At 32.1% G+C, this 25,954-nt stretch overlaps 1 protein-coding gene across 6 annotated transcripts in view; it reads left to right on the top strand.

The window, feature by feature from the left end:
- The window catches only part of Polr3A (RNA polymerase III subunit A), a 72,107-nt gene that overhangs the window by 26,099 nt on the left and 20,054 nt on the right, over nt 1-25,954 (top strand). For all 6 annotated transcript variants that reach the window (XM_076462087.1, XM_076462091.1, XM_076462089.1 and 3 more), the window contains 12 exons: nt 510-645; nt 1,833-1,997; nt 7,779-7,863; nt 9,498-9,585; nt 10,736-10,847; nt 11,123-11,236; nt 16,715-16,810; nt 17,483-17,544; nt 19,421-19,576; nt 19,958-20,079; nt 20,830-20,912; nt 25,510-25,602. In XM_076462087.1, the coding sequence (XP_076318202.1) occupies nt 510-645; nt 1,833-1,997; nt 7,779-7,863; nt 9,498-9,585; nt 10,736-10,847; nt 11,123-11,236; nt 16,715-16,810; nt 17,483-17,544; nt 19,421-19,576; nt 19,958-20,079; nt 20,830-20,912; nt 25,510-25,602 (1,312 nt within the window). The remainder of the gene's footprint in view (nt 1-509; nt 646-1,832; nt 1,998-7,778; nt 7,864-9,497; nt 9,586-10,735; nt 10,848-11,122; nt 11,237-16,714; nt 16,811-17,482; nt 17,545-19,420; nt 19,577-19,957; nt 20,080-20,829; nt 20,913-25,509; nt 25,603-25,954) is intronic.

Genomic DNA, 25,954 nt, shown 5'->3' with positions numbered 1-25,954 from the left:
CTTTTTAAAGTCTCTGACATAGCATTTTTTATGTATTTTGTAATACATAAAGAAATACAAGAACCTCTGTTAGTCAAGTAACCAAACTAAAGTGCATGTTGACAATTCAGAACTATGAAGGGCAATTCATTAAGTTTAGTTTAATCCAGAGTTTTGAGGTATACTTGTGGTGTACTTATATAAATGACTCATTTCTTTCTTTGATTCTTAGTTGAAAACTCTTAAGGAAGCTCACAGTTTGAACAGAAATCCTATCTTACATACCCTTCCAGTACACCTTCAGCTGTTTTCCTTCTTAGTTTAACCTGTGTATTAGTAATTTTTGTCAATATATAAATCTTATAGCAAGTAACAACAAGTGGTAGTTGTTTAAGATTTTGCAACTGTTGTTATATATATATTAATATTGTAGCTGATAGCAAAAAAATTATTTCATTTAGTATATTGTTGTTTTTAATATGTTAATATTGTAGCCATTAGCAATAAATGGTTTTCATTTAATATTGTAGCCAGTAGTATTATGGACTGGAAAACAAATTTTTAGCCTGATAATAAAACCAAATAAAGCCTGTCCGATTAAAGCCAGTTTGAGAACAAAGGGAAAAGCTTACACATCTGGAGAAGAGATGTGCGTAAATGATTCCTGTAAGTATACCAGCTTTTTCAGTTTCCAGCTTCTTTGCAAAGTTGGTGTATAATGTGTATTTATAGAAAACACTTTAAGTATTGGTTAGGGAATGACATCATATTTTTTGTACATAAATATTGATGTACTATATCTTTAAAGTAATTGAGAGATTTGTAGCAAACTCGGACATCTTTTCAGTAATCAACTTTGCTCCTCATTGCCTTCATTTCACAATACCTTATTTAGTTAGCTTTGTACATTACATTTAGATTAATATTTGTTTCACTGAAATGAACACATATGTAAGTAAAAGACAAAAAATAATAAGGTACAAGATCTGTTTAATCATACAAAAAGCAAGATTTCAGTTGAAGATGAAATAAATGCAAGTTGTTGGAAAAAAATAAAACAGGCACTAGAATAAATGTTTGGTATAAGATTAAATGTAGGAGGCTTTTTTTACAAAAAGTACATTGTTGATGAAAAATAAAACTGGTGTCTTTCTGACAAAAAAACAATATGTTGTAAGATGACATACAGGAATAACTCTCGTAAAGAGTAAGGAGTTAGTGAAAGATCAAATAAAGGAATTACAAATAATTACAAATTGCAAATAATTTTGACTCTAGCTGTCACGTTCATAGATAACTCCTAATGCCATCTTTGTTTACAGTAAAACAAAATGATTGATGATTTGACCATTCTTTACTTCCCTGAAACTTGACACTTGAGACAGCTTGAATGACTAATAAGGAAACCTTTATTACAAGTTTTAATTTAACATAGTAACAAATACATAAATTTTCGTGAGGTTTTGTCATCACCTGGGTTTCTTATTATCAAATCTTTCAATGGTAAACTTTGGAACGTTTAAAAGGAATATCTCAAAAGAGAAAGATGTGTGTATTCCTAATATTGAGTTAAAAAATAGAATAAGATATGCGGTCTTATTTGAGATGCTCATTCTGATATGTTTGTGTTGTTGTAACATAGAAAATGCTTCCTAATAATTTATTTAATGCAGGTTTAATATTAAAGATAAATGTTAATTATTTTGAGATTTAAATACAGTCAGCTTAAGAGAAAACAAGATTCATATATAATTTAGTTTTTAAAACCTTTTTGAAAATAAAATGTTCTGTTTGCTTTTATTTAGTTGTACTAATCAGAAATAACAAGAAATGTTCTGTTTGTTTTTATTTAGTTGTACTAATCAGAAATAGTGAATTGTTGGCTGGTTCTCTGGACAAGGGGACATTAGGATCTGGGTCCAAAAACAATATCTTCTATATCTTGTTGCGAGACTATGGTGAATCCTATGCTGCCAGTGCAATGTGGCGCGTGGGTCGTGTTGCTTCATTTTATCTTGGTAAGATTACCAACCTAAACAGCAGGTGTATTTTATATTTAATTAAATTATTTATAAACATTTTGTTATATCAGTTGTTTGTACCTTATATTTAGTTTCTTACTCATGAATATAATTTGTACAGATGTGTACTTTATAAAAATTTAGTCTTTAATTATCAAGTAGGACAACCCCCTTGGTTTGGATTTATGTATGTGATGAATGAACATCCCAGTGATGGTTATGTTCTTTCAATTTACTTCCTCTGGGAGCTAAACATTCACCCACGTGTTTGCTGTGTGTAGTGACCTGTGTAGGGGAGGAGAGGACCCTGGTGGTTGTGAGGTCCAATTCTAACACACCACTTTGGCCTTGAATTCTTGCAGACAAGTGGCCTTGCAGTGGTCCCCCCAGGGTCAAACGGCTGGTCCACATGTCAAATGAGTATTAATTTGGATTTCTCAATGGGTGTTGTTGACATTGTGTCTGATGCTGGTGTTTGGGTATAGTGCTGGAAATCCTGGTATTGCTGCAATCACTTTGTTTATAGGGCTTCATGGTGGGTGGAGTCAGTGGGCACTGAAATATTCTTTCTTCATTATGGATCCCCCAAATAAAAATAAAATAATAAAAAAAACAGACCATAGGTGAATGAACACATCTTGGAATATTCTGAACACCAGTCTTCAACTTCTTCAACATCTGTACCTCATTTTCTGATATTACATTCTTTATCAGACAAATCTTTAGAGCAAATGTCTTCCTTTTTTATTCAGAAGGGACTAGAGGGGCTTCCTGTCTGTCCTAAACCAGTCAAAAAGCTATGTTCTGAGGATATCTTGGTGGAAACATCCATTCCAAAACACAGTGATCTCCTCTTGCATTCAAAGGCCATTGGGGATATATTCATTGAGGTTACTTCTCATGCTACTTTGAATTTGTCATGAGGAGTTATTGTTGAGAGGGATTTGAAGAACATCCCTGACTCGAATATTTTCACTGGTTTCTCCACCCAAGGAGTTTCTGCAGTGAAGCATATCTCCACTCACAAAGGTGGAATTATGCTGCCAACCAATGTTCATCTGCCACTATCAAGGCAGGTTATCTAAATTGCAAGGTGTCCTAAACCTTCTCATATGTTTCCAGCATCAGTGGTTTGGTCACTTAAAGATATCATGTTATGATTCCTTGATGTGTGCTCGTGTGATGGCAAAGACCTTGTAATGGTTCTCACCCCTCGTACTTTCGTTCTTGTCTCAGGTGGGTGGAGAAAAAAGAGGTACAACATTTAAAAACATTTCTTATCCCAAGGCTTGAAAATTACTGGCCACCATTTCTTCTTGAATGTATGCTGCTGCACTCCATTCCACCTCTACAATGGAAGTGCAGACATATCTCTCTGTGCTTCCAATAAAGTCGTTTTCAAACCATGTGAAGAATCTTTTGCCCTCCGTGGTTAAGAGAGTTTACGAATCAATGTCAACACCTATCTCCATCCCAACCATTTCTTTCAGTGGCTCCCTGGATCCACTTCCTTTGGGTCCAGCTTCTAGCATTTCCTTGAGTCCATCTTCTTTCGTCCCCAGATGCAGACCAATTATTCATTCATGTGCTAAGTGACTGGAATCTTCATCTACCAACAGAGATTCACCCACTCAACTCATGGAGGTCAATAGACCTTTTAATAAAGAAGAATGATGTATTTGAAAACAGAAGGGCTCTCTGTCCAGTTTCCTTCACATAATTAAAAATGGCCACTTTAATATATTGAAACTGTTGAGGTTTGCATTCTGATTTTGATGACATCAAAGCACTGATTGATTTTTATTGTCCTGTGTGTTTTGCCTTAAAGGAAACATTTCTGAAACCTGCTGATACAGTCACCTTTCATCATTTTCCTTTGTACAAAAATCACAGGTTTTGTGATGGACGAGTGGCATTGCTGGTTGATCAGCATTTGCCTGCCCTGTCTTTGCCCCTTAATACACCCTTGGATGCTGTAACCATCCATGTTTTCTTGGGTCACACCATCACTATTTGTTCTCTCTGTCCCCTGCTGGTACAGCAGTCTGTCTACAGATTTACAGCACTAAAATCAGGGGCTTGATTCCCTTGTTATAAGAAAAAGGCCAACATACATTGTTTTCTCCACCTGTTTCCTGGAGAGACTTATGATCAATCAGATCTTGATGCTCTCATTGAACAGTTGTTGTCTCCCTTTTTAATCCTGGGGGGCTTTAATGGACATAAACCTCCTAAGGAAGGGTACTGATATTGATGGGAGGGATTATTGTGTAGAGTGTATACTCTTGGATCATAACCTGTCTCTTTTCAGTACTGGTTCTTATACCTATTTTCATGCACCCAGTCAGTTTTTCTCTCATTTCTCCTGTGGGGTTGACAGTGACTCATGGGGCAGTGATAATTTTCCTGTAATTTGGAGGAGATTGGCTGTGATCAATGCCACTCAAACTGCTTGCTATAGTGGAAGCTGGACCAGGCAAATTTGCCCTCTTTCAATGCTCTCTCAGAACTTGATCCTGCCATCATCTGTAAGCCACCTGTGTGGCAGCAGTAACTGAATGTATTGTCCAAGCAGCTGCTCAATCTGTTCTTAAAACCTCAACATGTTTTCCACTCCTCATCTGTGGTGGAATCCTGTGTGCCACATGGCACAGAAGGTTCAACAACAGGCCTAGGACACCTTTCATAGATATCCCACACTTTCAAACGTTCTCATTTTCCAGTGGGCATGGCACATGCTCAGCTGATAAGAAGTCAGAGCCAAAAGAAATCTTGGTTTAAGTTCACAACCAGCATATTTTCCACCACCAGTTCCAAAGTAATATGAGACAAGATTCAGATGGTCAATGGGCAGTATATTTATGCTCCCCCCCCTTTTGATCTTGCTCTCTGATGATCAGGAAGTTGCTAATGCCCAGAGCATCACTGATACTCTTGCAAAAGCTTTTAGCATGCATTGAGCACTTCTGTCTAATCCCCCACCTTCTTAGCCATCAAGATTCGAACAGAACAATCACCTCTTTCGTTTTGGGCTGATTGTCTCTATGAGTATAATTGCCCCATTACAGTGGTGGAGCTCAAGCTTTTTCTTCATCAGTTTGGCAATACATTTGTTGGACCTCATGATGTTCACTAGAAGATGCTGTGTCATCTATCTCTTGCCTCTATTGCTATTCTTCTGGTTGTTTTTAATGGGATCTGGCAGGAGAATGCTTTACCTGATGTTTGGCTCTGAGCTATTATCCTCCCTGCTTCTGAGCCTGGGAATGATCCCAAGATGCTTTCAAACTACTGCCCAGTCACTTTGAGCTGTCTCTGTAAGATCTTAGAGAGGATGGTTAATGCTAGTATTGTTTGGTTCCTCGAATCAGGCAACCTCCTTCCGCTCACACAGTGTAGGTTCTGATGATAGCAGTCCACTGTGGACCACCTGATTCAACATGAAATGCTTATCAGAGAAGCCTTTCTCAAGCAACAGCATTTTGTGTCAGTATTCTTTGACCTTGAAAAGGTTTATGATTCTATGTGGAGGAATAACATTTTGTGAGATGTCACTAATATGGGTTTTTTTGGCCATTTTTTCATTTTTATATTATTAAAAAAAATTTTTTAATGAACCAGTGATTTCAAGTTTGTGTGGGTTAAACACTTTCCAGTTCTTTCTAACAGGAACTTGGAGTCCGTCAAGGCTATGTTTTGAGTGTCATACTTCTTAGTATAAAGATTAGTGGCATCACTGGACAACTTCCTCCTACCATTTCAAGTTTGTGTGGGTTAAACACTTTCCAGTTCTTTCTAACAGGAACTTGGAGTCTGTCAAGGCTGGAGTATCATGCTTCTTAGTATAAAGATTAGTGGCATCACTGGACAACTTCCTCCTACCATTGCAAATTGCAAATGAGCTCTATGTCAACAACTTCCACATCTCATGTCAGCTGTTGAGCATGAGGTTTATTAAGGGCAGCTACAGAAGACTGCCCTCACTCGTTTGTTGAAGTAAATCACAGCAAATTATTTTACCTTTTCTTGATGACGAGAAACCCACTTGAAATAAAAATCTATCTGAGACAGATTTTTACCTTCTCTCTCTAAAACTGTTTGCATGCACTGTTGCCACCAACAGGGTATTCACCCTGATCCTGAACTCCATGTTGGTGAAGTTTTGCTTCCAATGATCCCTGAGGCAAAGTTCATGGGGCTTATTTTTTATCATAAGCTGATCTTTATTCCACACATCAAGTGTACAAGGGTACTGAACATCCTCTGTGTCCTCTCTTCCATCTCTTGGGAGGGGACAGATGTTCTATGCTGAAGATCTATTGTGCCCTCATTTGAATGAAACTGGATTATGGTTCTCTTGCCAGAACTTCAGCTTTGAAAATGTTGGATCCTGTTCACCATCATGGGCTTTGGCTGTGCGTAAGGTTTTTCTGCACTTCTCCAGTCCAGAGTGTGTAATCTGAGTCTCATGAATCTCCTTTACATCTTTGCTGTTTGCAGCTGTTGTTACTGTTGCTGCAGAACTTTGATCCTTACCACAGCATCCCACCTGGAATTGTGTCTTCCTTCCTCAATGAGCCATGTTTTTTCACAATAGATGGTCTACCTTTCTTCCTTTTAGCCTTCATATCCAGGTGTAGTTGGCTGAATTGGGTCTGTTTTTGGATGATGATGCTGTCTCCATTTGGCAGTCCATCCCACTATGGCTTATTACCATCCTCACATGTGACATTACTTTGATTCATTTGAAGAAGGCAGATATTCCCAATTGGAAGTACCATCTTCTATTTGCCAAACATCTTTTAAGCCATCCTTCCATTGCCATTTATATGGATGGTTTGAAATCCATTGACTCTGTGTGCTCTGCTATGGTTTGTTGTGGTTCAGTGATTGCACACAGGATCTCCCTCTACAGTTTCTATGTTTTGCCCTAGATCATGTAGAAGCTATGCAGTACACAAACTGTACTATTTATACTGATTTGCTTAGCTCTTTACTGGCTCTGGAATCACTTCATGTTAGTTCTCACCCTGTTCTCATTGATATTCAAAACCAGCTGGACCATATATCTTTATCATTCATTTCTATCCAGTTCTTCTGGATACCAGATCATACTGGTATTTGCAGGAATGAGCTCACTGACACTGCAGCTGAATTTGTCTGCTCTGGTGCTATCATGGCTGTGTCTATCCCAAACATGGACTACGGTCCTGTATTAAAAGCTCAACTTCACACCAGTTGGCAGTTGACTTAGAGTAAGCAACATGATAAAAGCTTTTCCAGATCAAACCTTCTGTTGCTTTTTGGTCATCTTGCTTGTGTAAAAAGTGGAAGGAGGAAGTTGTCCAGACAAGGCTATGCCTTGTTCACAGTTTTTTAACTAATAATTTTCTTTTATGTGCGACTGATATACTAATGTGTGGTTTGTGTGATACTCAAGTCACAGTAGCTCACATTTTACTGTCATGTCTTTGTTACAACTATGAATGATGGCACCATTTTAGACATATTTTTTACCATGGGTTTACCCTTGACATTGGACAGTGTCATTGGCAATGATGATGCTGTACAGCTCAGTTGTGTTTTTAAGTTTTAAAGGCCATATCATAAAATGGAAGTGACAGTTTCAAATAAAAATTTTAAATTATTAATTGTATTGTTTTATTTTGCTTGTGCTACTTTTCAACTGTTCTCTAGAAAATTCAACACAAGATATGAGAAATTTATCGTTACTTTCAAGTGTGTGTGTGTGAAGATACTGTTTTATTCTTCTTTCAGCAAATCGAGGATTTTCCATTGGAATTGGAGATGTAACACCAGGAACTGGTCTTCTGAAGGCAAAGCAAAAGTTACTGGATGAAGGGTATGTGAAAAATCACTATTTTCATGAGTTTGCAAAATAAAGAGTCTTTCTCTATTTTAGCTGCTAAGTCTTCAACTTCTTGTGTGTTTTAAAGTTTGAATGAGGTCTTAACCCACAGTTCTTCTTTTACATTTGTGTATAAAAAGGACATATATTGAATTATTTTTGTTTGTTTAGAATTTAGCACAAAGCTACACAATGGGCTATCTGTGCTCTGCACTGAAACCCAGTTTCTAGAGATGCGAGTCTGGAGACATACTGCTTTACTACTGGGGACATATTGGATTATATTTACTTCATTTTGGCCTTTCCATAAATGCCTTTTAAAGTTGTTTTTTTTGTAGATTTTGTGTCTTTCAGAGGCCACTTTTTTTTTGAAAGATTAATATTAAACCTGCCTTAAGTTGCCCATATTAGGAGTTTGATTTAAAAGATAAAAATTAATTATATGTATATTTTATCCAAGTAGGTCTATTTAAAAGACAAAATTTGTATCAATTTAGTCTTTTTCTTCCAAAGAGTCCTTTTTGACACTATGAAACATGTAGTTTAGTATGTCCCAACCATGTCTTCTGTATAAAAGACAGATGTGATATTTAGGGGTTGACCAATACTGATCTTGCCAACACCAGTGTGGTAGTCAGTACAATGTTAGCAATCAAATACCACTAGAAATTTTACCAAACATAAAAGGTAATGTCTTTACAATAAATTCTATTAATGATTTTGTTCAAGTAATGAAATAAAAATGTATGATGATTAATAAGTAAGAAGATTTAAATAATACATCTCTCTTTGTAAGTATGTTTGATAAATTTAAAGAGTTTAATGTAAAAAAAAAAGTGTTATTTGTACGTTGTTAGTTATCTCTTGTTTTTCTAATAAAAATCAGTCATAATTTGGATATAGCCTCAAACCTATTATAAATTCAAGAGCCTTCTGCATCTTACTAGTATAAATTAACATTATCTTTTTCTATACTGTGTTATAATAATTATTCTTGATGTTCTTATATTGTAGCTTAGACTAATGTATGCTAGTTGTTCAATGGCAGAATGTGGAATGTGTAATCATGTTGTTCAGTCTTAGAAGAAGAGCTTCATGCAAAAGACTTGTGATCATAATCTTAACATAGCAGCTAGTTAGGTTATACTGACAGATCTAAAGATAAGGACATAAAGCACTGTTACAGCAATGAGGTAAATTACACTGTTGATATGATGAGAAGTTTTTATAGGGCTTTAAAACTTAATGTTTTCATTGAGTTATGTAAGTAATATTGTTGAAAAGAAAGAGAACTGGTTTAGTACAGACTGTTAATTTTGTTCTTAATGTCAGGCTGATGTCTATTAAATGTATATCATGAATTAAGCATATGTTGTAGAGAAACTATCATGTGTTGTTTGTTTTTAACAAACCATGTATGATGATTGTGTCAGAATCTTTTTAAAATAAAGGCAAGAAAACAAATAATGGTAGGTGGAGACAACTCAAAATAACTTGAGATTTTCATTTCTAAAGTTTAAGTGTGCAGATTTGTTTTTCTGTGAATCAGAAAATAATTTTTTCAAATATTTAAAATATTTTATCTTTATTATAATATTTTCAAACACTTCATGGTTCTGCATTTACAGCTACAGTAAGTGCGAAGAATATATTCAATGTCTTAAAGAAGGAAAACTCCAAACTCAGCCAGGATGTACAGAGGAAGAAACATTAGAGGTATATAAAGTTTAAGGATAATAAGTGATTATTGGAATGCACAACTACGTTTGAGAATAGCAGGATCAGATCAGTAATGATTGTGTGATTACATAGTTATGAATTATAATAATATAATTACTACTGATTACATGACCACATAACTATGATTGATAATAATAGAATAGATGATAATAGAATTACTACTGACTACATGGTTACACAGCTGTGATTGACAATAATAGAATCACTACTGACCTCATGATTAAACAGCTATGACTGTTAATTGAAGAATCACCACTGGTTGTGGGGTTACACAGATGTGATTGATTATAATAGAATCACAGTTGTAAGTGGTTGGTTAGTGTGATTAATTCATGACTCAATAAATGCTATTCTTTGTTGTCTTGAATAAGTTAGTAATATTTTCACAGATAATTTATTCATCAATGCATAGACAGTTCTTAAATTGAAATGTTTCATATCCTGCTACATATAATATTTCCATGAATTTTAGTCTTATCATTGAAATATGTGTCATCTTTATTAATTTATTTTGTCAAATAACATTGTCTAAAGAGCATTTGGATTAATTATAGAAATTAGAATTTATTTCTCTTATTTTGAAATGTACTACTGTAACGCATGCATATTGTATAAGTATCATCATATGTTTTGATTTATTATGTCGTAAATATCTTTTGTATTTTTGTGTACATATGAAATTAGGTCAAGTTTTGTTGTAGAATCCGTGTCTGTACATTTTATATGTGATTGGATGATAGTGTGTTTAATAAACATGACACATATGTTCATCAGTTTAGATTTGATTTATGAAATAAATGAATTAACTGCAAAAATAAAATACAAAGGAATAAGGTATGTTTTATATTTTTTTTTATAAAAGACAAATTACTTGAAATATGAAGGGGCTCAAAATATAAGCTAAATTTACTTTAAAAACTAAGTGAGTAACAAAAGTAAATGTAGGATATAAGATGAAAGTAAACCAGTGTATCAGCATCAAAATGTATTATTTCAAAAGAGGTATGATTCAATATATAGTTTTGAAAAATAAAGCTATAATAAAATCTGTAAGGTTTTTAACCTTTTCCACAACAGAGTATTTTTATTTCATAATAGTAACTTACGTTGAACCTATCTGTTACAGGCAGTTATATTGAAGGAGTTGTCTGTGATTCGTGATCATGCTGGCAAAGCTTGTTTAAAGGAGTTGCACAAAACTAACAGTCCATTGATCATGGCTCTTTGTGGGTCTAAAGGTGAGTGTTGAGTGGTTTAGTTTTGTATGTGTGGATATTAACTGAAAAAAATATAAAATTAAGTGGTTAAATTAAATGTTAAGGTTATTTTGTAAGTTCAATAGTAAAATAGCATGCTTAGATTTTTAAAGAGAATCATAAGTAAAATAGAAAAGTTAAAAGATAAACATTTAGTACTAGGATGTTACTAACTGTGGATTAAATTTTAAGTGGTGTCTGTAATTGACTTAGAATTGTTCCTCTCACAAATTGAAAACCATAATTTTATTTAACAGGTTCATTTATAAACATCAGTCAGATGATTGCCTGTGTCGGTCAACAAGCCATCAGTGGCAAAAGAGTGCCTAATGGTTTCGAAGACAGGTCACTCCCTCATTTTGAGAGACATTGTAAGAATTTTTCTGTTTTTAATTAAACTTTCCTTATTACATATTAGAAAATTTGGGAATTGGCAAACTTTGTTTAATGAATACCAGAATTTTTTTTTCTCTTCAGCTGTTTCTCAGGCTAGGAAAATATCTTACCAGTAAAGTAAGATACAACTTGTGAAGAATTGAGAAGTTGGAATATATGCAGCTTCAGTGAACTTGTTAATACTTTGTGTGGATTGTGTTGTGATTTTGGGGTCTAATTGGTACACTGCCGTGACAGTTTCTGTACCTTTCAAAATTTATGATCAATAACCCTATTCATCCAGGTAGATACAATTTTATTAAACTTGTAATCACCATGAATCACAGACATAAAATAACTCTGAATTTACTTATTGTTTCTTCACAAAATTTGCAAGCTAATTAGTAAACATTACAAGTATGTTGCACATCAAATACACACACACACACACACAGACAGACACTGAAGATTTCTTTGAAGACTTTACTGAGTCAGTATGAGTGCATGATATTTTGTTTTTATCCAACAATTTCATGTTTTGTTTTCATAACCTCTCTAGATCAGGGATGGTGAACCTTTTTGAAACTGTGTACCCAAATTGGAGATAAACTTCTAAAAAATTTTTGTGTGTCCATGGTAATTAAGAAGCAGATTATCATTTATATATTATTCTAAATTATTTTAAATAAAGCCTCTGCTAGTACAGCGGTATGTCTACGGATTTACAACACTAGAATCAGGGCTCAATTCCCCTCGGTGGGCTCAGCATAGCCTGATATGGCTTTGCATTAAGAAAACACACATTTTAAACGAAACTGCTTAAGGAGTTACATGTTATTAATAACTATAGTAATTCATAATAAATAAAGTTATTGGATTAATAACAATAATAATGGAATTTTTTAAGGAAAAAGGAGGAGTCTTCTTGCTTTTTTACCTTTATTTATTGTTTTACTATTAACAGAAAGCATTTTGTGAAATGATAAGCTTTGTTTCATATTGTGTAACGTAAAACAAAAAACAGAGGAAAGGGAAATAAGCACATATTGCTCTTAGTGATACTTTTACTGCTGCACCAATGATGACAGATATTTTATATCAGGCTTGTATTTGGTTGTTTTGAGAGCTATACATGCATCACTGGTTTCATCAGCACATCTATTACTATAATTACACTTTACAAAGTTCACCACTGAAAATAATGAGTTGCATAAATATGTTGATGAAAATACTGTTAATACTGCCATTACAACATTTTTCAGACAGTCAAAAGTTTCAGGAATAGAATTCCAGAGTTTCAGAACCTCATTTTCTGCATTATTCCAGTCACTAACCAGTCTCTTTCAATATTTCCTAGTTCAGCTCTTTGGTTGTTGCCCCTCAAATTACTCTGCTTTGTAAATCAATCAGTTGCATCTCAATATTATCCAAATCAATCCACTGCAATATTTCCAGATTCAGTTTTTCTAACATTACACTGTCTGCATACTTTATGAATTTTGCAGTTTCTTCAAATAACCTGAACTTATTAAATCTCTTAAAGAAAAATGTTCAAAGGTTGAATTAATGATGCTTGAAAATTGAATTTGCAAGCTCCAAATGTATATTTTCTTATGAATTTCAAGATTTGTCAAGTGTTATGTTAGGTTTGGGAAATATTTAAAAGTGCTGTTATAAATGTCATATTTAAAAATTTTCAGTTTGATTTCAAAATTTTTTATGTTATGAAAATAACATCAAGTGTTTTACCAAATTCCTTCCATTATGGTGTTCAAGTCATTTGATTGTGAGGAGAAATCTGTAAAAAAAAATCAATCTACAAATTCACACAATATCTGATAATTTTTGACAAGAAAATACATCATTTGTAAGAAACAGACGAATTTCATTCAAACACTCAAATATTTTAAGGACAGAACCTTTACTTAGCCAAAGAACACTGTCATACATATGTAGTCTTGTGTACATTGAATTTGCCTCTCTCAGTAAATTCTGAAATTACCTTTTTCAAAGCATGTGCAGAAATAAAATGAGCTACCTTGGTTACAATTTCCATTACTTTTTGAAGCTCCTTAAGGCCAGCTTTTACACACAAAGCCTACCAATGGATGTCCAACATATTTTGCAAACAGATTTACAAAATCTGCTTCTTTACCAATCACACTGGGAGCACTGTTGTCATGGAAACTATTTTTGAAAGGTCAACATTACAAAGTTAACCAGTTCTTTGCAGATTTCACCCCTACAAAGTCAAGCTATAATGGCTAGCCTAGCTGATGATGTAACGTCTGTGCTCTCATCAAGACAAACTGAAATTCATTTACATGAACCAATATATTTTGTTAGCTGTTCTGCTATGTTTCTTTCCATCTTTAATATTCTATCTTTTACTGTGTTTCTTTTCACTGCCAATTCCTTAATGTGCTGAATATTTTTTTTCTTTTTGTGGATACTGTCAAAAAGGAAGGGAGCACATTCTAGCAATGATTCTTCAATAAACTTCCCATCACTAAGTGGTTTTCAGGGCTGAGCAATAATCATTGAAATCTTAAAATTAGCAGCAACTAAGTTGGAACTACTTGAAACAAATTTCATCAAAACATTTGACTGCATGTTGTTGTTGCAGACCTCAAGAAATGTGTTCTTTTTGTTCTTGGTCACTCTTATCACAAGCCATTTATGAATAGTTTCATAATGCTACTTTACAGAGGAAGTCCTACATGCCCCTGTTTCAGAACATAAGATAAATAATAATTTACCATCCTTTTTGATCATGCCAAATCTTTCAGTCCATGATTCTTGAAAATCTCTGCTTCTGCACCTTCCATTTGAATGTTTTTGTTTCCTTGCTGGTTGAGCTGACATTCTGATAAGATGAAAAGGGTAAATACAATTCAAACATATCTCACCAGTAAACTTAAATGTGATAATTTATCTTACCATAATGTAACACCAGGTGAAAATTTGTCATTTATATAAAAATAAATCTATAATTAACTAACTGATCAAAAATATATCCATGCTATGCCAAATAACAATATAATTTATATTTTTACTGCAAAAAAAGAAGCATATTTACTGTTATTATTACTAAGTATCTAGTATTCATTCACAAACAACAGGAGAAAAATATAAGCAGAATGAAGCTAATACCAACAGTTTACTTTTATTTTTACTCAAATACTGATGTGTAACCTAGATCTGTGAGGAATTCAAAACATGTCATCCAATGTCATATGTCCCTGCAAACCAAAAAGCTGGCAACAAGAGGGCATGAAAAGTCTCTTGTGAACATTTTTCACTGTTCCCAGGTTGGAGAAAATCATTTGCTGCTGCATTTGGCAATAATGATAATATTTATAAATATATATATTTATTTATTTATTATGGGTTAGCATTAGGGTTTAAAGAATCAAGAGGCAGAACTGCATTCCACGTGTTAGCCAAATTTTTTTCACGTGCTGCCTTGGGTACACATGCCATATGTTTATCGCCACATATCGAAAGTTTTTAGCTAAACGTCATACTTTATCTCATTTTATCTTTCCTATGACTAACTGTAACAAAATCATTAGAATAAAAAGTAGAAAAATATGAATTATAAATCAGAAACACTTATTCATAGGATAACTACAGATTATAACAGATAACTCCAGATATTTATTTTAAAAAAGTTCAGGACTAATATTTTCACAACTAATTTCATTTAATTTTCTTGCTTTATTGTTCTTTAAACTGAATCTGTTAACAAAGCAATAAATCACTTGTTGAGAGTGTGTAAAGCTTTAGGTCAATAAACCCTTAAATTATGTGAAATGAAGACAGCATGAGGTAGACCGCATACATTTTTCAAAGAGAAATTGTTTGTTGGTTAAATTATAACCTTCTAAATTTCTAACATTTTATCTTTGAGTTACTTTTGTTGATTGGAAGTAAAAGATATTTATAAAGAAACAAGAAATTTAAAACTTGCCTTATTTTTATGCTGTTTTAAGTCTACATTTTTTCTATTTTCGATGCTAAAAAAAGTAATGCATGTAGCTTTCAAACATGCATTTTAAAGCAGTAAAAATATGTTGAACAGTGGAATAGATTGTCATAAAAGACTGAAAAGTTGTTTTGAAATTAAGAAATTACTACTTAGATAAAATATACCTTCAAATTATAAATTAAAAGTGCCAATTGTATTAAAATATACTGATAATAAAGTTATTTAATTAAATGTTAACTATAAAAGGCTATGGCATGTGTGTTTTGAGTCCCTCATCCATATGCACAGGGTTAAACTAAAGTAAATATTAAAAGTACGACTTTTGTATCACTTGTAATCTATGATTTTTTAGCTGAAGAGTATGTTAACATAACAGTCGTATGTATGTCACAATTATAAAACTATAGGAAATATTGCCATGACAGTTTATGTACCATTTGTAATTCATGGTTATCAACAATTCTACTACAAAATTTGGACTTACCCCATGGCTGCCAATAAAAGTTTCCCTCTACTCTGACATGCAGGAATACTTACTTGTACTTGAAAGAAATGCCAAACTGAATTGTGTGCTGCCATCTGTGTACTACAGTGTGAAACCTGGATCTTTATACACCTCATTACAAAATTGCCAACTTTGTATGAACACGTATAGAATGTGTGTAAAGACAGCTTCTTTATATCTTGGATATTGTTATCTAAATAATTTGTTTCATATTCTGCAATGATTTTGGCCTCTTACTGACTTAATTTTGTCTATATTTATACCATTCACTGGTAAACACTTCTAATGTTTCTCATGTTTTTGCTCAAATCATTATTTTTCACAATCCAGTACAGTTTTCAAGGAATATTACTGTCAGATATAGAAAATAAAACTTCTTTTAATATTTAAAATGCAAAATAAAGGGTCAAATTCACACTTTTATTTTTGGTGGATAATTGACACTTTATGAGAATCAGCCTGAAAATTAATTGCACAATGAAAGGGTTAAACTAAAGAGTATAATGTTCTTACAGTTTCTGTTCCACTTGTAATTCATGGTTATTAAACTAAAGGGTATATTGCCATGTTGATTTCTGTACTACCTGTAATTAATGGTTATTAAACTAAAGGGCATTGCCATGTAATTTGTGATTACTAAACTAAAAGATGTAATGCTAAATAATTTCTGTATCACAGCTAATTCACAATATACCAAAATAAAATTTGTTTGAACAATTATAGAAATTACTATTACAAAACTAAAACTACATGGGAAGTCAGAATATATTATTCTATTTCCATGAAATAAACCAACAATGCTTATTAAAGCCAAATAGTGCATGATTTAATGTGTGCTTTTATCATATGTTTTTGTAATTTCATATATGAAGGATACTGTCTTATTCTTTAAAACAAAACTTAGGGATAACACTATTATTTAGAATATGAAAGAATAGCTAACTAAAGTAAAACCTTGAATTAATTTTGTCTTTTTAGCAAAAACTCCTGATGCAAAAGGATTTGTTGAAAACAGCTTCTACTCTGGCCTGACACCAACAGAGTTTTTTTTCCATACAATGGGAGGCAGAGAAGGTTTTATATAATTTTTATATTGCTAAAGCTTAGTTTTTCAAAGAAATAGATTCTTCTGAACAGACTAACAATGTAAAACTAATGTTTGTGTTTTTGTTTTGTTTTCACTTTAATGTAATCAGTTTCTGTCTGAATCTACAGCTGAAGAACTATATTTGTTTTCAGTACATAGCTGTGTTTGAACACAGCTATTCAGAGAACAAGATATATACTTTTGTTGCATGGTTAAAATGTTGACAGAGATAAATATCAAGTGTGTTCTGATTGGTTAATTCAAAATCACTGTTACATAATTATCGTGTTTTTGTTTGAACAAACAAAGGTAAAATGGACAGCAACTGTCTGGTTTAGTCTAACACTTTTGTAAAATGTCCTGGAGAACTAAGCTACAAAATGGAACTCAGATAAAATGGAACATTTTAAAAGACTTCTGTCTTTCATCATGTTAATGCTTGTTCTATTTTCTTGGAATGAAAATAAGTTAAATCAGTTTAATATTACACATAGCTTAAAAACATTAGTGTACATTTGAATGTATATTATTTTAGGTCTATAAACACTTCTTTAAAATGAGCAGCAAAGTTTAATATATTCTTGTACTTTGTGATTACTTTCTGTAGTTTTTAGTAATATTTTCACTTTAAACTGTATTGAAATGTCTTATTTTTATAGGGTTAGTAGACACTGCTGTCAAAACAGCTGAAACTGGGTACATGCAGAGACGACTTGTAAAGGTGGGTTGAAAAAAGCTGTGTTGTGAATTTAGTATGACTTCCAACTACTGTGTTGAGATAAACTAAGGTATAACTTGTGTATATATTTTTGTATAACTGTTTTATCACTTATTTCTAAGAACTCATGAGTAAAAACAAAGAAAACAATTAGTTTTACACTACCTTTGCTTTCTTCTTTGCCAAAGAGGCCTTTGTTTAGTACTAAAAATTGACAGAAAAGTTAGAATACATGACAGTCACAGTGATGGTTGAGATGGGTTTTAGATCATCAAACAGCTTGAACAATGACTGTTATGGTGTGAATTACATTAAGTTGATAAAGTGTAATTTCTATCAATTTTATATTAGTTATTTACAGATCAGAATTAGGGTAAGGAATAATATAACAGTTTTTGTTAACATCAAGTATTTACTATTATTTATTTATTTATATGGTAAAGAAAGTTAAAAGTGAGAGTGCAGTCCAGATCATGTGATACATTCTTTTGCATATTTTGGATGTTAAGTGAATATAATGTACATAAGGTTTGATTATGTTATACATAGTATACATTATTTTATATTGTCCCAGGTAACTGCTTTGAATAAATTCCTCAAAGATTAAGTAATATTCATTAATGAATAAAACTAATCTTCATGCCTAAATGCTAGATACAGAGATGCCAACCATTACGATTTGAGTGTAATCATTACGATTTTGGTGTATACATTACGACTATACGCTCATACAGACACATACTATGACTTGTTGCAACTCCCAAATTATTATATATTATATAAGCCTATACAATAAAGTGATAAATTATTCCCCCAGGGCTTGAAAGGGGTGAAAAGAAAATTTCTAGTGAGATACAAATAAATTTTGATAATAAATAAAAGACATAGTCGAAATGGCTACTTGCATTAATCATGTTTGTGCTTGAAATAATAAAAAATATTTGTATCTCCAATGTCTACCAATAGTTTGAGTGCGGTGCTTCTCCTCCATGGGGTAATCCATAGTTATGTCATCACTGCTTGTCAGCCAATCAGCACTCATGTAGATGGGTATTTCTAGCAGCATAGAAACACCAATGTGATCATTCACAAGATGGAAAGAAAGAGGCCTCGTTCACCAGATTGGCTTGTTTCTGGCAAATCTAAAAGGACTAAATCTGTGAATCAAAAATTTAGGAAATAGTATAGTGCAAAATATCTGGTCATTGCATCAAAAGTCAGTGACAGTCATGTGTTTTATACAGTTTGTCACATCAATTTTTCTGTGGCGCATGGCAGTATAAACGACTGTTCCAGACATACAAAATCAACATCTCACCATTAAAAGGCTGAGGCAAAGACAAAAACGATGCAGATAACAACATTTATGAGTAAGAATTCAAAATATGAAACCATAAATGCAGAAGTGTGATGTTTATGCAATTCGTCATTGCTCATAATTTACTCCTAGCTGTAGCCGATCATGCAGGACATCTATTCGGAAAAATGTTCCCAGACTCTGATATAGCGAAAAAATATAGCTGTGCTAGGACCAAAACTACAGCCATTGTACAAATGTTGGGTTGTGAAGATGACAAAATGATTTCAAGCATACTTATTAACAGTGTTTACAGTTTAGCCACAGATGGATCCACAGACATGGATGACTCAAAACTGTATCCAGTGGTTGCAAGATATCTGTACGGGCTCTGTCTACAATCATTATGTTCAGTCATTTGAAATAGTTGGCATCTCTGCAGATAAAGAAATAAAAACGAAAATACATAGAAAGCATTAGAATTATGAGTGTACATGGAGTTTATAGTGATTTTTCATATGTTTAGTAATGTAGAATAAAATATCGTACAAAATGATGTATTCATAGCTGTATATCTTTCAGTCTTTAGAAGATCTGTGCTCTCATTATGACATGACTGTGCGAAATTCTGTTGGAGATATTGTTCAGTTTTACTATGGAGGGGATGGTCTCGATCCTGCAGCAATGGAAGGAAAAGACAAACCTGTAGACTTTAAACGTGTATTAGATCATGTTGTAGTAAGTATATTTATAACCTAGACCCAGTATGATTGTTTGAAGTGATGAACTTACAAAATATGTTTGCTTTTTAAGATTATTTTCAAAGACTTAATACATGTAGATTATAATTTATAATTTCACTCTGATATTTTTTTGCATTATTCAGAAAACATTGTGCATTGTAGTCAGTATTCTGTTTTGATACTCCTCTTTATTCAGCTAAATTGTAATATTTGAAAAATTCTCCATTTTCAGCCATTTTACAAGTTACAGTTTGACTTTAAATGTTATTTTTAATCTGATGTGATTTACAGTGAAAGTTTGTAACTAAAAAACTTTGATCTTAAACATTTTGTATATTTTAATTCTGGAATAAGTCTAATATTAGATGTTCTGTAGGCAATGTTTCCATGTTCAAATGAAGATCCATTGAATGAGAAGATGATTTTTCAACTGACTACAGAAATTGTAGACAGTGAAAGCTATAAGCGGTGTGGAGAAACATTCAGGAATGAACTTAAGTAAACAACAAGTTTTTCATTTTTCTTGGATTTTAAGATATTGTGTATGTGCATAAATTTAGATAATGTAAAAGTTTAAATGTATTCCATATATGATTATAGATAAAATGTTTTTAAAATAAGGAATGTTTATTTTGAAATATGTTTTTTTATTTCACTTTCAGTAAGATTATTTTGATAAAAAAAGTTCAGAATCTTTAAAAATACTGCAGTTCATATTAAATACGAATACTCAGCAGAAATAAGTTCCTGACCACTAAAAATAAATCAATTCACTGCTGCAACACACCTAGATGTGAACATTGGTTTTATACTATTTATGTTTTTAACTTTGTTTTGTTCTACCTTAATTTCCTTTTATGAATTTTACTAAATTTACTTTTACATTTTTACTGGATGTTTGGTGCAGATAGCCTAGCTGTTTTGTGCCATAAAACACTAAATCAATCAACCAACCAAGCTGCAACACACACACATACAATTTTAAGCAGGAATCTGTACGACTTGCCTAAAAAATTGAAGTACTTTACATTTTTAGATTTAAGTCAAAAAATGAGCAAGGTATTAGTTTTTTTCTTAAGAAAATATTATACTTAAAAACATTTACCTAGAAAAGGATTATTTGTGTGGAGTTACTGAATGGCTGTGTAAAACGTAGCTTTTATGTAGGTTTTTCTTGTTTAATATCTTGGTTTTTGTGTTGTTAAGTATTGCTACAAAATCAGAGAATAGATTTAAACTTTTTTACAGAGAATTCATCCATACCTATGCAGCTAATGTTGGAAAAGTTCATAAAAAATATAAAGCTAGTAACAAGAAACGATCTCCTCCTGGTAAGAGTTTTATTTTGATCTGATTTTTTTTTTTAAAGTTTTGAGTACTTAAATAAGAATTTTGACAAATCTGACTATGTAACAAGAGAATTCTCTATAGTTGTAGCATGTTAAATTCTTTTAGATAGGATTAGAGTAAATTAATCTACAAGATATTTTTTCCTTTTTATTAGCAATATTTTTGTGTGTCAGCTATAGCAAGCATGAAGCAGGTATATACACGATTCAGTTGTATTACTCATCAGGATCTCTACCAGTCTGCCTTCAAATTGAAATTCTTTTAAGCAGGATTAGAGTAAATTAACCTCTGAGACCTTGAGCATGATCAAATACATCATTCAAAAGGGTTTGACTTCCAAAACTGTAATTAGTTCTAAAATTGGTAAAGATATGTCAGGGCTACAAGTTAAAATAATTGTTGAGATAAGGCAATAACTTTTTATATTAATAAAGTATTAATTTGTCACTTTCTATCATCATTGTAGTAGATTAACTGTTTCTGTGCCAGTAACTATACAAAACAAATTTTAGAATATTAGTAAAGTTAATAATTTTCATTGTTTCAACAGTTTTTACTTAAAAGTACTTCAGAACTGACATACTATTATTTTCTAGCTCTTATTTACTATAATGTGCAAAGGGAAATGAAAGCATTTTTACCCATTTCTATACATCTTTGAGAATCTTTATTCCTATTCCAAATCATAGGGTTTGTATTTATTAGGAAACTGTTATCCTTTGTTTTGTTTCTTACATTATTTTTCTTCTCTTTCTATGAATTTTATTAGTATAATCTTTTGCTTTCCACCCTTTTCTGACTTCATAGTGGATAATTGAACAACTGCTAATGAAATTCTGCTTTCAAAATAGCTATGAGAAAAATTTAAATACAGATTGTGACCTATGTTATAAAGTTCTGTTATTTATGATTTTATGGAAAAGTGACAAGACTAAACTTGTGCATCAATGATTTAACAGAATGTTGTGAAAAACTCATAAGACTTAGAACCACTTACCTGGATTTTATTTTTATTGTGCCGGTATAAATTCTATTTGTTTTTGAAAGTAGTTTTGTTAAATATACTTACTGAAAGGCTATAGAAGTTTTTTGCTATGGAACGGTATTAGCTAAAATGTTAGGTTTAGAAAATATGATGGGTAACAAATAAAAAAATTCTGCAGACTGAAATTCCTACTTATTGAATATTGCTGCTAATTCAGTTGTATTCAAACATTGCACATAAGTAAAAGAACTGATAATTTATTGAAAAGAAAGTATATTTGTTGGACAGAAATTGATTTCAGCCAAGAATATTGTTACCAAGTCTGACCTGTTATTGTTTTAAAGGTCAAACTCTTAAGTCATTGATAAATCATTCTCTGTTTCTCTGGTGTTTTATATGATTTATAGTTGGAAGTGGTGCTTACAGCAGTTGACAAATAAAGTATCAAATCACATATGTTGACAGGCATAAGTCAATTTGAAATTGATTTTATGTATAAAATGTAACTTTGTAAGCTATAATTTAAAGAATTAACTTATAAAATGAAATAAATTCTTTTTAGTTTTTTCAAAATAGTGTCTCCCAAAATTTTTTTCAAGAGTTTGTAATTTAAAAAAAAAAAATTAAGTTATATGAATTTTTTAAGTTGAAAATTTCTTAGCATCATGCAATTTTGTATAATATTTTCACTGAGAGGAAAATAAAATCAAAGGTGGTTAGTGATTCCTTCTGGTCCAGAAAGGGTTAAAATGTTTGATAACAATGTGGAGTAAAGTAAAAGTGTCTTGTACATGTTAACAGGAGTCTCAAGGTAGTCATTTAACATGTGTAATCATGCAGTTAAAGGCATAACATTAAGACTTGTTTTATGTTAGCTAAATCTCAGTATTGTGTAATTGTAAATATGTGCCTTATTTGCAAAGCTTCATTCATGTGATGTGTTTTATGTTATTTTTTGAGGATGAGTAATCCTAATTAGAACAGCTTCTGCAACATATGCTTCCAGTAGTGATTTTAGAGTGCAGTATGACTAGTTTTTTTTTTTCCACAAATGTTCCTTTTATGACTCTAGTTTTCTGTATTTATCTCTAACTTGTTACTAGCAGTAGGCTTTCTCTTCTTGAATTATTCCTGCATAATAACAGTCATTAATAAATAATGAATAGATTCAACCCATATATCTTTGTTTTCTGTGCATATGATAATGCATACCTGACTTCATTTGTGTTTGTGTAGTCATACCTGATGTTTTTGTCTGCCATTCATGGGTCCACAAAAACTAAAAAAACATCCATTTATTTGTTGTCTCATATATTTATGCCTGAAATATCTATTCTGATAGAAGAAATATTGATTTCCTTAAGTTTTAATCCTACCTTCTCTAACACCTCCAATGTCAAATATTCTGATGAGGTTTCTTATTGTACCTAGCAGTCATTCTTTGATGGCAGTTAATTGACTTCTGTAAGATTTCTTCAAATGATGACCATTGAAGTTTACAAAATGTTCTAGTATCAGAATCAATACAGAATATGAGAACCAGTATATCTTTCTAGTTCACCTTACCCTTTGTGACAGCAATAGCCTCCTAGTGAGATGTTTGGTTGGTATCTCTTGCATTGTGTACCAGATTTGGTTATGATTTCATGGTATATGCACTTGAGTGTAGATTGTTTGTAACTAATTGATTATATAGATCTTTTGAAGTGATTACACTAAATTGATTATGCAACACCTTCTGTGTAGTAAATGTATCTCCATTCTGATAGTTTGTAGACTTATCACATATCCTTATATAACACACCAAAGATTGGTCAGACATGACTAGTGATTACCATGATGCATTATGGGTCACAACTTCAAAGTTCTCACCCAGGAACCACTGAACACATTTCTAACCTTTAGTGCTTAAGAGTTACAGTCAAATTCATTATTGAATTCAATGTCCTTGTTGTTGCATGAGCTGCATTTCCTTTGGTAAATAGCTTAAAGTTAATGTGGCTATATATGAATCCTTGAGGTGTGTTACCTACCTGTTTTACCTGTGTGTTGCATTAGATTAGATTGCCCATTATGATGTCATGAGGCCATAGGCTTAGAAATTTATATAACATTCAAGTCTACTCCCAGTGTAGTTTAATTGTAACAAGTCAGCAACCTGGAATTTTGCCTCAGGCCAAGATGATACTTTGGTTGCCATGATACCAGTTTCTTTGTTTCATTTCATGGTCTATTGTACACAGTATTGGCTATTTTCTTTCCCCAGGAGTGATAGCTGTCTATCTTCACGTTTTTATGTTCCACTTCCAATTATAAGTGAGGATTTTAGTTAGAAAGTTAATGCAGAGATAAGTTGTGTTGATAATGGGTGTAAAAACACATGTAATCTCTTCAGCTTTGAATGTGACTGAGAAGTTACAGGTCATCCAAATGATGATCATCAGATGTGAAGTTGAGAGCTGAGTGAAAATTAGCAGAAGCTTATATGTTGGCATATAGCCAGAATAGTAGTGAGTAACTCAAGTTGTGGTTGAGATAAGTATATATTTGAATCTTACTTTAAAATACAGATTTTAACATTATCTTTTTAGCTAACACAAAATTTGAATAGTGTTTACTGTGATGCATCTGCAAGTTTAATTATGAAGAATTTGTGTCCATAATTAAACTGTATTTATATCATGACTAAATAATGAAATATGAATTGATGAAAAATTACATGAAACAAACTGACTACAGTTTTGTAATGTTATAAAGCAATACTCAAGAAAACCTAAGATTTGTACTGATCATATATTGAATGATTTATTAGGTATCCCTTCTATTAATGCTATTTTTATCATAATTCTAGTAATTTCTCATAAAATATGCCCAACTTATGAGAATTAAGTTGAACTTAATTACATTTTTATGCTAACAATGCAAAATAATCTTCATAAGTAAAAGAAATTATTTTAAAAACATCAAAATTTGTTTAAACATTTTAGTCTATGGTGTTAATGAAACTAAATATAAAGAAAAATGAGATATGTTGTTACATGAAAAACACACAAAAGTATCATTTATTTATTTCTAAAATGCATTCATAATACCATACTTGAAACATTAATAAATATGTACTTATTGAGTAATAGTGCTCATCTGACAACATAAATTTAGAAGGTACAAAAACAGATAATCATGAACAGAAGAACTGTATGTAGCTAGAATTGTGGTGAATTATACCCTGTTGTTATACTGAACCTACTTTGATTACATGGGATGCTCATTAGTTTTGTATGGGCAAACATTCAGTCTAGTAAGTGGATCCCATACTTTATGTTAAAGTAAGTGAAAGAAGGAATCTGTTTAAATTTACCTCTGTTATTATGCTTATATGTTATGCATATCTTACTTTTAAAATAATTTACCATTATATATGGAGAATGTTGTACAGTACGACAGATGGGATAAAACTAGGAGCAAGATCAAGAGATTTCCCATGAAAGATGAATGGTGGACTATATTAAACTTTTATTCTTTAATAACTGACTTGTTGTATTAAAGTTGCATCTTTATAATGTTTTATACAAGTTATTTGTTTTATATTGTAGTACTGAAGCAATTAGAGAGACTGACTGTCACCCAGTTGCAGGAGTTCTTCAATATTTGTAAAAGCAAATACTTAAGGGCTGTGCTTGAACCAGGTAAATGTTTATCTAAACAATAATGCTTATAGTTAACCTGTAGTGTTCATGTATAGTTCATATTATGTATAAATTTATCACAGTCAAGTAGGGTTTTTCTGAAAAAAACTTAAGTGAAACTGGTGTAATTATTTAGAATTTTATGACATATTGATCTGCTGATTTTATTATGTTGGCCACTTGTTTCCACTGAAAATAGTATTAGAAAGACTTAACAGGAGGGCTCCTAGGGTAATTCCTGGGAAGGAACAGTTATTTTATTGGAATATATTAACATATGATAACTTAGAAGGTTCAAAGGTGATCTTAATCACTTTTACAGTCATCCATGGATTGACAGGATGTTGTATTC

This window comes from Tachypleus tridentatus, chromosome 10 (genome assembly GCF_004210375.1).
Source record: "Tachypleus tridentatus isolate NWPU-2018 chromosome 10, ASM421037v1, whole genome shotgun sequence".
Taxonomy (NCBI): domain Eukaryota; kingdom Metazoa; phylum Arthropoda; class Merostomata; order Xiphosura; family Limulidae; genus Tachypleus; species Tachypleus tridentatus.
The sequence above is the reverse complement of the archived record's forward strand: the minus strand, read 5'-3'. Positions and strand labels throughout refer to the sequence as shown.